Source organism: Cnephaeus nilssonii (assembly GCF_951640355.1).
Source record: "Cnephaeus nilssonii genome assembly, chromosome: 6".
Classification (NCBI taxonomy): domain Eukaryota; kingdom Metazoa; phylum Chordata; class Mammalia; order Chiroptera; family Vespertilionidae; genus Cnephaeus; species Cnephaeus nilssonii.
Window position 1 is genome coordinate 6,697,157 of NC_137077.1, and position 13,861 is coordinate 6,711,017.

At 54.0% G+C, this 13,861-nt stretch overlaps 1 protein-coding gene across 1 annotated transcript; it reads right to left on the reverse strand.

Moving 5' to 3' along the window:
* Positions 1–3,937: 3,937 nt before the first annotated feature.
* Positions 3,938–6,993, reverse strand: LGALS1 (galectin 1). The gene is made up of 4 exons (XM_079774020.1): positions 6,889–6,993; positions 5,704–5,783; positions 4,412–4,583; positions 3,938–4,135 (listed from the first exon to the last, which is right to left on the reverse strand). The coding sequence occupies exons 1-4, from the start codon at positions 6,895–6,897 to the stop codon at positions 3,989–3,991; spliced, it is 408 nt and encodes a 135-aa protein (XP_079630146.1). The 5' UTR covers positions 6,898–6,993; the 3' UTR covers positions 3,938–3,988.
* Between the last annotated feature and the right edge of the window lie 6,868 nt (positions 6,994–13,861).

A 13,861-nucleotide genomic window follows, 5' to 3' on the forward strand; every position in this document is an offset into this window, starting at 1 on the left:
GAGAGGGAGAGATAGAAACATCAATGATGAGAGAGACTCATTGATGGGCTGCCTCCTGCACGCCCCCTACTGGGGATAGAGCCCGCAACCCAGACGTGTGCCCTGACCAAGAATCAAACCTGGTTCATGGGTGAATGCTCAGCCACTGAGCCACACCAGACGGGCCTGATCTTGCTTTTTATTCTGATGTTCACTTGCGGGTGCTCTCCAAGATCACGTTTCTGGACATAAACTACCTGGATTAGAAACTTGGTATCCCAATTACAACTGTGGGTGCTGGACCAGTTGCCTTTGCTGTGCCTGAATTGCCGTTTGTAAAATGGGGATAATTATAGCAAACTTTGTAGTGTTACTGTAAGGCAGTGGTTTTCCAACTTTGGTGTGCACCAGAATCTCCTGGGGGCGGGGGAATGCTGAAACCCAGGTCCCTTGGCCCCATTCCAGAGTTTCTGATTCAGCAGGTCAGGAGTGACCCCCCAGAATTTGCATTTCTAACACTTCACCAGCTGATGTTGCTGGTCCACGGACCAAACTTTGAGAACATGATTGTGAGGACTAAATGAGTTATGTAACACGTGTATAACATAATCATGCCACACGTTTACTATACAAGCCGTCTCCCCTCTCTATGCCTCAGTTTCCCCAAGTATGGAGTACGGGTGTCATAACTAACCCTCTACTGAAAATGAAGGCACGGTGGTTAAAGCAATTCACTAAAACAACATCTGAAGGGGAATTTTAGTAACTGGGATTACATGTCTGAATCTCTCTGTAAACAATAATATAAATGGACCCACTTTAAAATGGAGCCAGAGCGGCCATCCCAGATTATGCCTCAAATCTTTGGAAAGTAAAAAACAGGGCAAAGGAACCTCTGGACAGGGCCTCAGCCACCTTGTTTCCCTAAGAACTGTTTGCAGAGATAATAAGAAAGCAGTTGTGGTGACTAATGGAATGATGACTACTGGACGGAAAATTTAAAACATTGTTTAGCATTCACATCACTATGTTGTTATCTGCACCGATAGAAATGCCTGCCTTCTATGATATGATTGTCCCCCTTCCCTGTCTCATAAATACCACTTGCCTTTGTCTCCTAATCAGAATATCGTTTGGGCTTTTGTCTGCATTAATGATTCCTTAATAACTATCCTTACTGGTCTCAAGTAAATGCTTGTTGGCCTCTCACTTTGAAAGGCCCCTTTAATTCTTAGGGTAGCACGCCATTCTCAAGGCATCTGTGCTGGGTGGTCCTACAGACTGCAGGAGTTCAGGGTTGGCTCCTCCGGTGTGGAGTGTTTCCCAGAGGTGGTGACGCCAGAACAGCTGAGCGTGGGGATGCCAGAGGCATTAAAGACTCTTAGGACCCATCCCTCTCCTTTGATAAGTGAATGGATCCCAGAGAGCAAGCAAGCACTCTGAGTGCCGGTTGAATGCCAGGCACACAGAGAAGGGAAGGAGCCCGGCCAGCCTGGCTCAGTGGTTGAGCATCGACCTATGAACCAGGAGGTCACGGTTCAATTCCCCCCAGTCAGGGCACATGCCCAGGTTGCAGCTCAATCCCCAGTGTCAGTATTATCTCAGAGAGGGAAGTGACTTGTCCGGGGTTACACTGCGACTCTGTGCGGGACCTCGTGTGGGGGACTAACTGTGCAGTTGGCCTTTGCAGCCCACCCAGCCTGAGCTGCTGGCCCACGTGGGGCTCAGCAAGGCCTCAGCCACCAAAGCTCCCAATACAGAGAGAAGTCCGCCATCTCTGGCAGGTGCTTTTGCTCCAAACTCTTCCTAGGGAGCTTCAGGCCCTCTTGCCTGAGCTAAGGAAACGAGGGACTGGCAATCCCACTCAGATTCCAAAAAGTTGAGAGCCTTTTACTGCAGCTCACAGTCTAAAACACCCACCACCTTCTGGGGATTATTTTTGAAATTTTGATGTTTCTTGAGCACCCACTGTGTGCCAGGCATAGCAAGAGATGGCACATTCTCTCAGTAGAAGTGCTGATGAAGATAATGAGCAAAAGGAATTTTGCTATTTATTTAGCTCCTTACACAATTATCTCTTTTGAGGCATGAGCCTCATTTTATTGAGGCCCAGAGAAGTACAGTCACTTGCCCAAGGCAAGAAGATCAAGTGCTGAGGGTGGCGCCCAGGGGGTCTAAGGTCAGAACTCTACTTAATTTTTCTGGACCGAGTTTCATAGGCTCTTGATGCACAATGAGTCTTAAAAGAGGTGAATCCAGTCAGGGGCACATGCCCGGGTTGCAGGCTTGATCCCCAGCAAGGGGCATGCAGGAGGCAGTCGATCAATGATTCTCTCTCATCATTGATGTTTCTATCTCTCTCCCTCTCCCTTCCTCTCTGAAATCCATACAAATATATTTTTTTAAAAAAAAGAGGTGAAGGAAACCAACATTTACGGAGTCCTTACTATGTGCCACACACCATACATTCTGTACATAATCTCAGCAAATCCTTGCAACCCCATAGGGCAGATACTAGTATCAATGCAATTTGATAGATGAGGAAACAGGTTCAGAGACGTTCAGTAACTGATCTGAGGGCAAACGGTGATGGAGCAGGGGTTTGAACACAGGTCAGACCCCAGCCCAGTTTCCTTCCTCCATAGGTAGTGGTCTCTCTGCTTATCTGTCCCAGGGCTTTCCTCTGGCTCCGTGTAGTCCCAGTTCTGGTGTATTGTGGGTGTTCAGCCAGTTTAGGGAGAATCAATGGGAGTGAACTCTCAGAACCAGAGAAAGGCAGTGGAGGGGACACTTTCTCCAATGTCCAGCAGAGGGCGCCCTCCCATAACCAAATTTCCAAAGCTGTTTCTGGGTGGCCACTTGGGTGACTCAGGAGAGCCTGGAGATTGGGTGTGGCTCTTAGGAGGCCCAGCATGTGCGCTCCTTCCTTCCTGGCCCTCTCATAGAAATGTGCTTCCTAGGGGACCCGCCGAGGTGGGAATCTTCCACCCAAAAGGGCCCAGGTGTGGGTAATAACCCCCATTTTATAGGTGAGGAAACGAAGGCTGGAGACAGACAAGACCTACCCAGGGCCCCACAGCTGCTGCTGGCTGTTCTGGGGAGTGAGATTTGCCAAGCTCAGCTGGGTGTGGTACAGACCAGGGCATCACATTGCCACTCAGAGCCTTGAGTGCAGTGGGGGTGAGAATCCACTGTTTACCGTGGGCCTTGCACTAATCTTCACCTCTTTCACACATTTCTCTTAATCCTCACAACTGGTTATGTGCTACTAGCCCCCCCACATACATGATTAACCAAGGCTCCGGTCAGTTAATGCACACAAGGCCACACAGCTGTCGCCCTCACCACCGTCTGAACCAGCTCTTTCGAACTCATGAGAACAAATGAGGGGCCCAGTTACCCTTCTCTGTATAGCCCCAGATACCATGGCATGAATCAGTCTGTCCTTGCCTCTTTCCCCCTGGTTTCATCTATTCATCTTTTTTTTTTTTTTTTTTAATATATTTTATTGGTTTTTCACAGAGAGGAAGGGAGAGGGATAGAGAGCTAGAAACATCGATGAGAGAGAAACATCAACCAGCTGCCTCCTGCACGCCCCCCACCGGGGATGTGCCCGCAACCAATGCACATGCCCTCGACCGGAATCGAACCCAGGACCTTCCAGTCCGCAGACTGACGCTCTATCCACTGAGCCAAACCGGTTTCGGCCATCTATTCATCTTTTGAGCACCTACTGTGTGCTGGGGCCCACTAGGGTTGGGAGCTGTGTGTCACCAAGTCTCCTACTATGTACTGAGCTCTCTTCTCGGCCCAGGGGACTCAGATGACCCTGGCACTTAGCAGGTGTGCATCAAGGCAGTGGATAGAAGAAAGGGACAGAGCCTGGGGGGTTAGTGGAACATGCCCTCTTACACACACACACACACACACACACACACACACACACACACGAGGCTGGTTCAGGGGGAAGAGGCAGCTGCCTTTATTGGGTGCTATGGTTTGGCTGGCTTCAATCAAAGGCCACACATTTGATCTTGAAGTCGCCTTCAGCTGTCAGGTAATTGATGGCCTCCAGGTTGAGGCGGTTGGGGAACTTGAATGAGTGTCCATCTGGCAGCTGGATGGTCAGGTCGGCCTGGTCGAAGGAGATGCACACCTTGGGAGAGGAAAAGGGCAGTGAGCAGTGTCCCCAGTGCGAGTCTTGGTGCAGCTACAGCCACGGCCCAAAGGCCACGGGCCCTCCCAGAGCCCTGACAGCCCTACCTCACGGGTGAGTCCGCTCAGCTTGGGAGAGGGGGATGACACAGCAGGTGAGGGAGGGAGAGAAGGGGGTGGGCAGGAAGGGCAAGGTGGGGCCTAGGTCTCTAGCCACTAAACCCAGCTCTGCCCCAGTCCACCCAGCCCCCGGCCCCAGCCCCAGGCCCCAGCCCACCTCTGCAACACTTCCAGGCTGGAAGGGGAAGGCAGACTCCCGCTGCTCAGCCCCCCAGGCCCCGCCATCCTTGCTGTTACACACAATGGTGTTGATGTCTCCATGCATATTGAAGCGAGGGTTGAAGTGCAGGCACATATTGTTGTCATCTTTGCCCAGGTTCAGCGAGAAGCTAGGGGGTAACAGGTGGGAGGGATTGAGGTCTCCAAGGCCAAGGCAGCCCCCTCAGACCAACCATTCTCTGGCATTCAATGCATAGAGAGCTGGGAGAATGCATTGAGCCCGGAGGTGAGAAACCTGATTCTATCTCTTGGCCTGGACACCTCCTTGATGTGTGACCTTGAACAAGTCCCTGCTACTCTCTGGGTCTGTTTCCTCATCTGCACAATGAGGACCACACAAGAAGGATCTCTGTGGGTCTTGCTGTGCTGACAGCCAAGACACTTTCGGACTGTAGTGTGCGGCCCAGCCCTTTGGCCAAGGTCGGAGACTCGCTCCAGAAGACCTCTGGGAGTGTAAGTCCTGTCTGTCTTGTGTATCTTTGTATCCTTGGTGCCCAGCACGATGCATGACATGCAATAGGCACTCAATAGCTGTGGGGCGAATGAACAAATCATAACACATTTGCTAAGTGGAGGTAAAAGCAATCCTGGCCCCTGAGGTTTGGTAAGAATGAAATGAATAATGCATGCGGCTCTGATCATGTCAGCTGATCATCTCCTCCTCACTGCGAGATCCGGCATCTCACATCCTCCACACAACCACAGACCCCTTGTTTTGGTTACTGATTAACAAACTGAGGCTCAATGCAGTTGGTTGACTAGTCCAAGGTCGGTCACATGGCCGCTGAGAAAATAGACCAGCTGGCCGAATGATGAGTGAAGGAAGGACTGAAGGAATGAAAGGTTGAGCGCTGGGCTGCGGGTGAAGAACGCAGGAGGGACCTCAGAGGGAGAGCATAGGGCGGGACACCCCTCCCATTTCCCTCTCCCCGCCCTGCTCCCGCCCCGGCAGCCTCAGGTCCCGCCCAGAGCCTGGAGGAGGCCGAGGTAGGCGATGGAGCCGCAGCTGGTTTAGTTTAAAAGTAGGGAGGGGAGGGGGCGACCACGGTGGAGGCATCCAGATCCCGCGGAGGAAGTGACTCATCCAGAAAACCCAGCCTCGGCCTCCCGCCGCCAGAAGGGAGGGCAGAGTCGGGCCTGGCTGGCCACGCCCCTACCTGACCTCGGCTGGACCCTCCGGCGCCCAGACCCGGCCACTGCCTCCCGCCACTCCCGCCTTCGCCCCCTCACCTCTTGGCTTCGGGGGCTATCTCGCCCCGCACTCGGAGGCACTCCCCAGGTTTGAGACTCAGGTTGCTGACGACCAAACTCTGCAGGCAAGACCCCACCAGACGGGTTAGAGGATGCAGTGTCCCTGGGGTTGGGGTCCTCTGACCTGGTCAGCTGGGAAATCAGGTGCAAGTTCTAGCTTTCCTCTCTCTCTGTGGCCCTGGGCGATTCCCTGCTCCCAGCCGGGTCAGTTTCCTCTCTGTAACATGACTGAGGTTCTAGAATCGAAGGTCTAGAAGTTTTTGCGGTTCAGCGCGGAGATTTTGGATTCAGGGTGCTCTAGTGCCTCGTGGAACAGACGGACAGAATCAGACTTTTTGTGAGGGAGGGAGCTGGTGCAAAGGAGGGTGGATGGCGGGGCCTGCCCCTCTGCTGGAGAAGAAGGGCCTGGGGCTGGGAGACCCCCCACCAGCCCCTCTGCAGAGAGGAGGGAGGTGGAGAGGAGCAGGGCCAGGCTCCTTTAGGAGGAGAGACCTGGTCCCGAGTTGGCAGTCTGGCTGGCTGGGGGTTAACAAGATTGAACGCACAGATTAACTGCCAGTGAGTGGTTCCTTCTGCCAGAAACTTGAACGGTTTCCCTCAGGGCCTGGGGAAGATCCCCGCCTCCTTCTCTCCCCCAGCCCCCACCTGACCAGCCTGGACAGAGCCCCTTCCACCCACTAACCCGGGGAGGCCCCTTTTCCAGGCAGCCATCTCGGGTCCTGGCGCCTTTTCAGGCTCTCTGGAGCAGAGGGTGACGGCCCTGGCCGGGTGGCTGGGAACAGCTGCAGCGGGGTGGCTTTTTGGGGTGGAGGAGGGGAAAGGGACAGTGGCCTGGGTGCCGTCAAAGGGCCTCCCTCCACCCCCCAAGCTGGCCACACCCTTTCTACTCCTACTTATCAGAGAGCTGCAGAATGTCGGACCTTGGCAGAAGAAATAACTGTGCTGTCAGACCCTGGAGGAATCCAGAAAATTCTTAAGCCGGAGAAGGTCTTGGGAGACCCTGGTGCCCACCCCCATCTTACAGATGGGACCACTAATGGCCCAGAAAAGAGAAGATACTTGCTCGTGGCCACCCCGTGGGGCCTACAACCCTGACTGCCCCCACTCTCCCAGCTGTCTGCCCCCACGCCACCCCGAGCCTTGGGGCGGGGTCCCCGCACTCACACAAGCCATGACTGAGGACAGAAAAATGGTCTTGGGAACTGCAGCACCAGCTGTCTGAAGACTCCACCCGAGAGATGGGCCCTGAGCCGCTCCCACCCTTTTAACTGGACCAGACCCCGGTGAGTCCCGCCCCCTGGAAGCTCAGCCAATTGTAAGTCAGGACAGGGATAGGGGCCACTGGAGGCGGAGTCAATGGACTTTTGTAGCCAGTTCTGGAGCAGAGCTGACCAATCAGAATGGTGACCCCCCCCTTCCATGCCTCCGTAACCACGCCCCCAGGGCCCAGGCTCCACCTCTCATTCTCCCTCATTCCTCCCCAGCCCCCAGGAAAAAATTGTGCTGTGGCAGGGATTGGGGGAAGCCAATGGAAAATAGTTTGAGGATGAGCTAGGCCCAGGAGTTGGCGGGAAGGGGCCTAGGGCCAGCAGGCTGAGCTAGGGGGTACCCAGGGAAGACCGCGGAGGGGGTGCAGGGTCCTTCGGGGAATTAGACCTGGGGTTCCTGAGGCTGCACCCTAGCACGGCCAGGGTGTGACCCATTCTGTAGGCCTATGCAGAGGGCCCAGGACCCATTAACCACAAGGCCCTGCCCTACCCGGGGCCTCCCCCGGAAGCAGGGATTGTGGCTGCAGCTGCGCGCGCTTGTCACTAATGCTAAAGAAAGGCTGGGCCGGATGCCAAGTCTGAGGCAGCTGCTAGGGTTCAGGGCTTAGGCCTCGGCCCTCCTGAGGCGCCTGCAGGGGATCCTCCAAGAGCCCCTGCTTGACAGCCTCTGGCCTGTCTGAGAGGGTCAGGTGGGGGGGGCGGGGGAGGAGGGGAGGCGGCTGCTGACCCAAGCCATGCGGGGTTAGGGTCCCTGCTCTGTGCACCCCGTCCACTCTCCTCACATCTCTCCCTCCAAGGCCAGGCACAGCCTTACCTTTCCCATCTGGTTAGCAGATATTTTACTGAACATCTATTATATGCCTGGCCCTGAGCTGGTCTGAGAGGATTCAAAGAATGGAACCCTCCCAGTCCCTGCTCCCAGGTAGCCCACTGTTAGGGCGGAATCTGGCCATGAACCCAATGAAGGAATAGCATGATGTCAGCTCTAAGACAAGTCACGAGTAAGCACCTTGGTGGGATGGAGGTTGTCCAGAATGTGAGGGTGGCCTTGAAGGATGCGTGAAGGAGGAGGGCTGCCATTCCAGCCTGGGCAGAGGATCCGAAATGAGGAAGCACAGACTTGGGGGACAGTGAGCATCTGGCCACGGCTGGAGTTTAGGGTGTCTTGTGGAAACATGGAGCATGAGGCTGGGAGGCCAACAGTACCTGAATGATGAAAGGCCTCACTGAGGGGCTTGGACGTGCTTTTATCTGAGGGTGCTGGGGAGCCACAGAAGGTTATAGGGAGGGTGACTTTGAGGCCAGATTTGGGTTTCAGGGAGGATCACTGCAGCAGCAGAGTTGGGGTGAGTTGGAGGGGTGCTCATCACACTCAGGAACCAGGTGGAGAGAGGGTGTGGGGAGCACTGGGCAAGGTGGGAAGCTACTAGGGAGGTTGTCAACGGGACTTGCTTCTCCACATCACCGTCCCCCTCCTGCAATTGGCAGCGCCCAAAAGGAAAGAAGATGTGGACCAGGAGTGACTCACATCTGGAGGTCAGGCCAGCAAATCCACCCTGCCCCCCATTACCTCCCCAGTCCAGCCTCCACTGTCCCACACCCCACGGGCCACCTTCCTCCAAGGACTGAAGCCCCCCCTGCACGGGAGGACCGGGAAGATGGGGAGTACACGGGATCGCAAGGCAGGCCCAGAGCGGAGGCTGAGCCACACCCGCTGTGAGCCCCTTCCCGCTCCCCCCAGACCAAGCCTGCGGCCTCAGAACTCAACCACAGCAGCTGCGCTTTTTCCTCCAGGGCCTTTCCCAAACCTCAGCCTAGGCCCCACCCAGCCCCACTGCCTCTCCTCTGTGCTTCTCCTCCAAGGGCCACAGGCATCCTCTCTGCCTGATCACGAGTCAGGGCATCTCAGGAGGAGGCCCAGGCCAAGGACAGAGGTGCTTCGGGCCCAGTCCTTGCCCAGCTGGGCCAGGTGGGCCAGGCCGGCTGTTCCAGCCCAGTAGTTAGGCTCTCAGGACCCCAGAGCTGCTTCTCCATCCCTCCCCCTGGAAGACTGCCCACACCCGGAGGGTTTGCCGTCGGACAAGGGGCTGCTTGCTCCTCTTCAGCATCTGGCTGGCCGCGGGCTGGCGGAGAGACACGGTGTGGCACGGAGAATAGGCCCCGGAAAGGCCCCTTCGGGAGTTTGGAGACTTGGGTGTTGGTCGTAGCCCTGCCATGCCCTCCCCAAGGCATCCTGGTAAGTCCCTTCTCCCTGCTTGCCTCAGTCTCCCCATCTGTACTATGGGGAGGTGAAACCCTGTTCTGTACAAGGTTAGCCCAAGGTGGAGTTCTGGTCTAAATGGATGGTGTGTGTTTTTCATAGTCTCAGAAGGTCTTGGCTTCTTTCCCCAGGCTGTTTACCTCCTGGGGTCACACCTCTGCGAGGTCCCTCCACCCCCCCTCATCCCCATCAGTCTCCTCCTGCCGAGGCAGGGGGCAGGGAGTCTCCAGGGCCGTGGTTTTCCTGGGGGGAGGAACAGGGACAGGGTGGATTGTGTGGTGGCGCCTACTTATCGGCCAGGCCCTGTGCCCGGCGCCTCGCTTTCATACATTATCTCATTTCATCTCCTCCTCACCTCTTCTTGTCTGCGTCCTGGGCTGAAGTGCACAGGGAAGCGTTTCTGGGCCCTGAAATGAAGCTGATGGTAGAAACGGGAGAAGAAAGGCAAGTGCTGCCTTAGCCGGTTTGGCTCCGTGGATAGAGTGTCGGCCTGCAGACTGAAGGGTCCCAGGTTCGATTCCGGTCAAGGGCACATGCTTGGGGCTGCGGCTCGATCCCCATTAGGGGGCCTGCAGGAGGCAGCCTATCAACGATTCCCTCTCATCAGTGATGTTTCTATCTCTCTCCCTCTCTCTTCCTCTCTGAAATCAATAAAAATATATTTTAAAAAAAGAAAGAAAGGAAGAAAGGCTTGGGGCTGCCTGGCTGTGACTGAGCCAAGTCCTTGACCTCTCTGAACCTGCTTCCGGGCCTGGGAAGTGGGACTGTCCCCAGGCACCAGCTGGCTGGAGGATTACAGGATGCTGTGTGAGGGACTCAACGTTCTCTGCACCTCCCCAGGCCAACGCCCTCCCCCAGGGCCCTCTCCCCCTCACCAGTCTGCAATGGAGGCAGTGGGCTCTCTGAAGTCCTCCATCCTCCAGGCCTGTCCTATAGGCTGGACCTTGGCTGCTGCATGAGAGGAGCTCGGCTTGCTCGGACAGGGGGTCCAGCGCTGTGCGGCCCTGCCCCAGCCTGCCCTGCCCTGCGAAGGCTGTGCCTCCTCCAGCTGGCAGTGGTGGAGAGGGCTGCTGGGCCCACTGAGACACAGCCGCACCCGCTGCCCCCCTGGTTGGCCAGGTGGGAGGTGTGGTGGTCGGAGCCAGGAGTCCTGGAAGTCAGAGCAGGGAGGGACCCCCACATACCACTCCCTCATTTGAGGACATAGCAACCACCTGCCACGGTGGCCACTTGACCGAGGTCACACAGGAAGCTAGGGCTGACTGAGGCCTTTATCTGCTGAGCCAAGGAAAGAACACTGTGGGCCTGGCGTATCTGAACCTCAGACAATGATCTTCTTTGGATCCTGTTCCATGAAGGGTAGAAAGAACTAGTGTGGGGGTGGAGAATGCCTGACACCCTCTGCCCCCCCCACCCCCCCACCACACACACACTTCAGGCACTTTTCCTACTGGTTTGTGCAGGAGCCTGCCTCCCAACCCCCAACGTACCTTGCTCATCCTTGCCTTTGCTTGTGGGGTCCCTCCCACCCAGCCACCTCCCCACACACAGCAGAGGCCTGTCACTCTGTCTTCCCACCTGCTGTCTGTCGTCCGCCCCCCCCCCCCCCCCCCGCACCAACCCCCCTCTGAGCACAGGCCCTGACTCGTCTTTAGTGAACAATCCCTCTTCTTCTGTGAGGTCCGGCTGGATTCATTAGCCCTCCAGGGCTCAGGCGCCAGTCTTTTTCAGGTTTTTTTTAAAAAAACACATTTTTTTTTTTTGTCCTAATTATAGACTTACAGGGAGCTAAGGGCTTTTTAAGAGCTTAGAAAATATTTGAGACCTGAAGGAAGAAGAAGAAAAAAAAGTATTGACTCCCAAATCCTGAAACTGCAGAGCTGGAATGAATAAATGTTTACTGTGTCCAAACTTAGAGGGCGATCGTTATAAAAATTGTGTTATATTTTAAAACAATTGTGTAGGGTGAATTTTCTTACTTCAAAAGTGGGCCCAAGTCTTCCTAGAGGTTGGCCACTCCTAAATGAGATCCCCATAGCCAAATAACGTCTGAAATAAAAGTATTAAAATACATTGAAAAACGTATAGAAAACAACAACACATTCCACATGTATACAATATGGGATGTGGGTGATTTTTAATGTTTTCTATGATGGGCCTGGGCCTGTGTATCAGGAGAGTTTTTGGCTGCAAAACATCGGAAATGGCTTTGAAGTGAAGGGAAACGCTCAGGTAACAAGAAGTCTGGAGCTAGGAGGCTTCCATGGCAAATTAATTCAGGGGATCAGTGACATCATCAAAGACCTGGGTTCTTGTCTGACCATGGATCGCAGCTGTGTAGACAGTCCTCGCTCTTAGGAGAGACGAGCTGAAAGACTTGGGGTGAGCTGTCTTTTAACATCTGCAGTGTACTCTCAGATGAATCAGTTAAAAGGGTAAGTGTAAAGGATGACTCAGCAAATTGGGCAAATATCAACAACGGGGCATCTAGGTGAAGGGCATATGGACGTCCATTTGCTGTTCTTACACCTTTCCTGTTGGTTTGAAATTTTTCTAAAATGAAAGTTGGAGAGTGTGAGATAATAAATGTATAATTGGTCTCTGACCCCAGTTAGTGGCTGAGTTCCTAAAACCCTTGTAATTTCCTAAGCAATAGAGATGTGGAAAGCATCTTTTGTTTTAATATTTGGTCTATGACCCAAATTCCTGACAGGGAGCCCCTAAATCCCTTGGAATTTCCTGGGTGATAGGAATATCTTTTTTGGTTTGTTTTTCTTTTAGAGAGGGAGGAAGGGAAAGGGGGAGAGAGAGATACCTCACTGGGTTGCCTCCTATGGGTATGTGCCCTGACCTGGAATCGAACCCACGACTTCCCGGTGCACGGGACAAGGCTTTCACAGAGCCACACCGGCCAGGGCAGGAATATCTTCTGTTCTAATGAGGTGACTCTGGGTGGGCTCCTGGATGGCTTCAGGGCTGGTCACCAGAAATACCAAGCCGTAATTAGAAGCTTGGGACTCTCAGCCCCCCACCCCCACCCCTACCCTCCGGGGAGGGGAGAGGGACTGGAGATTGAGTTAGCAATCAATCTCGACCACTTGATGAAGCCTCCACAAAACTCTCCAAAGTCCAGGGTGTGGAGAGCTTCTGGGTTGGTGGACACACTACATGCTCGAGGGTGGCGGCCCCTGGGCCTCGCCCTGCGGATCTCTTCATCTAGCTGTTCATCTGTGCCCTTCATCATACCCTTCATCACATAATAAACCGGCAAACGTAAGTGTTGCCCTGCGTTCTCCAAACCATTATGGCACAATATCCAACCTGAGAAAGGGATTGTGGGAACCCCCGATTTATAGCCAGTTGGTCAGAAGGACAGGTGACAACTTGGGACTGGCATCGGAAGTGGGAAGTCTTGAGGGACTGACTCCTGAGCCCGTGGGTTCTGCACACACTCTGGTTGTGTCGGAATTGAGTTAAACCGTAGGACACCCCGTTGGTGTTCGCGGAAAACCCACACATGTGGTGCAGAAGTGTTCTGTGGGAAGAGGGAACCGTTTTCCCTTTCAGTTGGCGTCAGAGAAGTGGGAGTTGCTGGAACGGCCCTGGCTCATGGAAACGTGTGGTTTGGGAAGGGAAAGGAAGAAAGGGCACGAGGAACCCTTGACTCCTGGGTGCCACGTCGTCAGTCACCGTGGTGGGGACCGGGAGCTGTGCGCCAGCGACTGTGAAAGTTACCAGTGGAATTTAGAGATGACTCTTAACTCTTGGGGAGCCGGTTTACTGGATGCTTAAGGAAATAGGAAAAAAACAAAACACAAAACACCACAAACAAACAAACAAAATATATAGTCCCTTGGTTATGGTTATTGGTAACAGCTAAAATGAAATTGAGAGAGTGGTGGGTGGCATCTTGATTTCAGAATCTGAGCTTGGGCCCCTAGCCTCAAAGTCACCCCCAAAGGGAAAAATTACTCAGGGACAACAGAAAGTACCTCTAGGGCAGGGGTGGGGACCTGCCAAGGGCCATTTTGATATTTATAACAATATTTGTGGGCCATACAAAATTATCACCTTAAAAACTAGCCTGCTAGATTTGGTCAAACGTTGCATTGACTCACCCCTAATGCCTTGGCAGGGCCAGACCACATGATTTCCCAAGGCGCGTGGGCTGGACGTTCCCACCCCTGCTCTAAGGCATCTGGTCACCAAGAAAGTAGTCAGCTGCGGGGAGGATGGGAGGCAAAACCAGGGGTGCAGCCTGAAGGGTTCACTTTGTGAACTGATGCCACCAGCTTCCTGAAACAGTAACAACTGGGAACCCAAGTGATGCGTGCTCCTTGTGCCATTCTTGTGCTTTTCTGTTGATTTGAAACTTTTTTAAATTAAAGGTTGAACAACCCCAGGAAGTTCTTTCCATCTTTTTGCTCCATTGTCACAAAGGAGAGAAATATGTTGGGTCACACCTCATGATCACAGAATGGCTGCAATAGCGTCTATACCCAAAGCCAGAAGAGTGAGTCGCTGCTTCATGTCCTTCTTTAAAAGTGAGGCAAACATGCGGACTCAAGGGTCCCAGGTTCGATTCCGGTCAGGGGCATGTACCTTGGTT